The following is a 3184-nucleotide window of genomic DNA, read 5'->3' as shown; positions in this document are numbered from 1 at the left end:
CAGCCGCTCCGCGGCATGTGGGATCTTCCCGGACCGGGGCACGAACCCGCGTCCCCTGCATCGGCAGGCGGACTCCCAACCACTGTGCCACAGGGAAGCCCAGTGATTCACATTTTTAAAGGTTATACTCCATTTATACTTATTAAAAAACACTGGCGATATTCCCTGTGTTGTATAATATTCTCGTGTAGTTTGTCTATTTTATTTTTTAAAATAAATTTATTTATTTAATTTATTTATTTTTGGCTGCATTGAGTCTGTTGCTGCGCGCGGGCTTTCTCTAGTTGCGGCGAGCAGGGGCTACTCTTCGTTGCAGTGCTTGGGCTTCTCATTGCGGTGGCTTCTCTGTTGAAAAGCACGGGCTCTAGACATGCGGGCTTCAGTAGTTGTGGCACGCGGGCTCAGCAGTTGTGGCTCACGGGCTCAGTTGCTCCACAGCATGAGGGATCTTCCCGGACCAGGGCTCGAATCCATGTCCCCTGCACTGGCAGGCAGATTCTTAACCACTGCGCCACCAGGGAAGCCCTATCTATTTTATACATAGTAGTTTGTGCCTCTTAATCCCCTGCCCCTATCTTGCCCCTTTCCCCTTCGCTCTCCCCACTGGCAACCACTAGTTTGTTCCCTATATCTGCCATCAAAACTAACTTTAATTTAATGTTCAAGTACATTCTAAGTGTGCATTCATTATATGCCTCCTTTCCTGGCCTCCGGAGCCCTCAGGAACCCCTGGAATTCTTTCTGGCCAGAGTAGGGTGGACACAGCCTCATTCCCACTTGAGATTGGAGGGAGAATCCTTTTTAGAGGAAAAAGAAAATCAGCTCCTTTCCCCACCGACTCATCCAAGGATCACTGCAGTGACATTTTTTTTTTTTACATGAGGTTTTCTACCTGAACGCTGCTGAATGCAATATTACAAGAACCACCTCAAAGTCCTAGGAAAATCGGATTAAGGCATGAATAACAGGACACAAACTTCGTGGCAACCTCAGTGGACTTCCAGCCTCGTCTGGAGGACACAAAGGAGCCCTGTCCAAGGGTCCTTCAAGAGCAGGAAGCAAACTGGCTCCAAATGGCCGAGGACCCCCAGAACACATCATTTTTGAAAAAGGAAAAGGAGTGAATCTCCAAAGCAGGTGTTAACAGCAATCTCGCTGCTTGGTGGGGCTCTCCCCAACTCCCCCCAACCGAGGGTCTCCTTCCGGAGAGGCTGTCCTCGGGGTCCCTGAGGAACGCCACCCCTGCTCCCTCCCTTCGCCAGCCCCTGGGGCAGAGGGGCTACCCGACTCACCCAAGTCTCGTCCCCGTTCCCGCCGGGCTGGGTGCTGGCTGTGGACCCCCCTTCTGCGAGACCGTCATGCCGACATTCCTGGCCAGGCCCGGGCTGCCATCGGACAGGAGGGTGGTCCTCGGGTGCTCCTTCAGGGATGCTGCGACGGAGGCAAAGACAGAGTTGGTGCTGAGGAAGTGGGCAGGGTAGCGGAGGTGGCCCGTCCGGAGGCCCCGCTCCGACTGGGGCCGCAGCACGGACAGAATCTTGGAGGTCAGCAGCTCGTTATCCAGAAACACGTTCTCGCTCCACTTCCTGGGAAAAGAGCTGTAGAACGAGAGCTCGGGGCGGCCGTGGAGCGAGCTGGCCCCGTCGCTGCTCTTGGAGCGTGCGTTCCCCATGGTCACGCTGGGGGCGCCGAGACCCGGCCGGGCTGTGCCGTTTTTTATAGCCCCGGGGGTGATCCTTCTAGAAATGGAAAGCTGCTTCTCTTACTGTATTGGCTGAAGCCTCGGGTATGGAGGGCAGGAAGTTGGTCCCCGCTGTGACCGTTTAGTGTGGAAATCGCACAGTATTTTCTCCTCGGGTAAAATAAGAATAACACGACAACTCCTCCACCCCAAACCCCTCCGTCTTGGTAGGGGGTAAAAAGCAAAGGGCAGTTTACATCCACCGCAAAGAGTCTTAAGATCACGGATTGGGAGCTTGTGCTGACATCACACACATCTCAGATTGTAATTAATCGGAGACCGGCTGTCAGGATGATTCTGAGATGCAGAGACCACGGGGTCTCTGGTGTTTGGCCGCACGCGCCACTGTTCGTAATTGCTCTGATAGAATCTGACTCCCAAGGTTGATGAGAAGCCCTGATCCTATATTATAAGGTGATTGTAAACCAACCTAACACACAACAGGGGGCCCGAAGGGCTTTCCGCCCTCATCTGCTCGTTAAGAGTTGGGATATTACTGTTGCCAGCTACCTCCAGTAGATCATATACTTGAATATGTTCTTCCCATATGTTATATGTTAATTCATTCGATCCTCTCAGTAAGTATCAAGGTATGCAATCTTATCTTCACCTTGATAAATAAGGACAGTGAGAATTAAGAAGACGTACAATGTCCAGTGCCACTTATATTTGATAAATGAAAGCCCATGACATCACTCACAAGACTACCTGATTCAAATCTGCAACTTTTTTCATACTCAGCACTAGCAAGAATTTGTATGTTCTATTAAGGTCATAATCTAGAGACAAGTATTGATCTATTATAATTATACTTGAAGCACATGATTGCACTGGATTTTGGACACACACACCCAAACACATACATACACACACATAACAAAAACAAACAACAACAAAAACAGAAATCTAGCATCAGATTGGATATTGACTAGAAAGGATGTTGAACACAAGTAAGAGACAGAGTCAAGTTATTAAAAAAAATAATGTGATATTAGAATAAGTGTTTAAAGAACGTGAATGTAATTTTTACCTATTTTAATTTAAAAATATGTATTGAAAAGAAAAAAAAGAGTTGGAATGTTCAGATGTATTGTACCCACTGCTCCTTCCCCATCGATGGAAAGATGCAGCTCTTGGAAAGCCAGGCTGTCATTAATGAGGCTGTTTTTTTTTTTTCTTCCTCCTCCTATTTGACAAGTCGACCATTTAAGTCAAGCCTAGTGGCGACGGGCCGCTTGGCTAATTTATTTATTCTCAGGGTGAAAGCCACATTTGAAAGCTTTGCTCTAAGACAAAAGAAATCTGGGGACTTTCCTGGTGGGCCAGTGGTTAAGACTCCGCGGTCCCAATGCAGGGGACACGGGTTCCATCCCTGGTCAGGGAACTAAGATCCCGCATGCCGAGCAGCATGGCCAAAAAAAAAAAAAAAAAAAAAAGAAAAAG

At 48.5% G+C, this 3184-nt stretch overlaps 1 protein-coding gene across 1 annotated transcript in view; it reads right to left on the bottom strand.

Annotated features, from left to right (window-relative positions):
• Window positions 1–3184, bottom strand: part of ARHGEF18 (Rho/Rac guanine nucleotide exchange factor 18) — a gene marked incomplete at its 5' end in the record, with an annotated part of 77082 nt that overhangs the window by 22435 nt on the left and 51463 nt on the right. Inside the window, one exon of the mRNA XM_028495326.1 lies at window positions 1293–1431. Coding sequence (XP_028351127.1) covers window positions 1293–1431 — 139 coding nt within the window. The remainder of the gene's footprint in view (window positions 1–1292; window positions 1432–3184) is intronic.

This window comes from Physeter macrocephalus, chromosome 2 (assembly GCF_002837175.3).
Source record: "Physeter macrocephalus isolate SW-GA chromosome 2, ASM283717v5, whole genome shotgun sequence".
Classification (NCBI taxonomy): domain Eukaryota; kingdom Metazoa; phylum Chordata; class Mammalia; order Artiodactyla; family Physeteridae; genus Physeter; species Physeter macrocephalus.
Note: the sequence above shows the minus strand (reverse complement) of the source record. Positions and strands in the feature narration are given on the sequence as shown.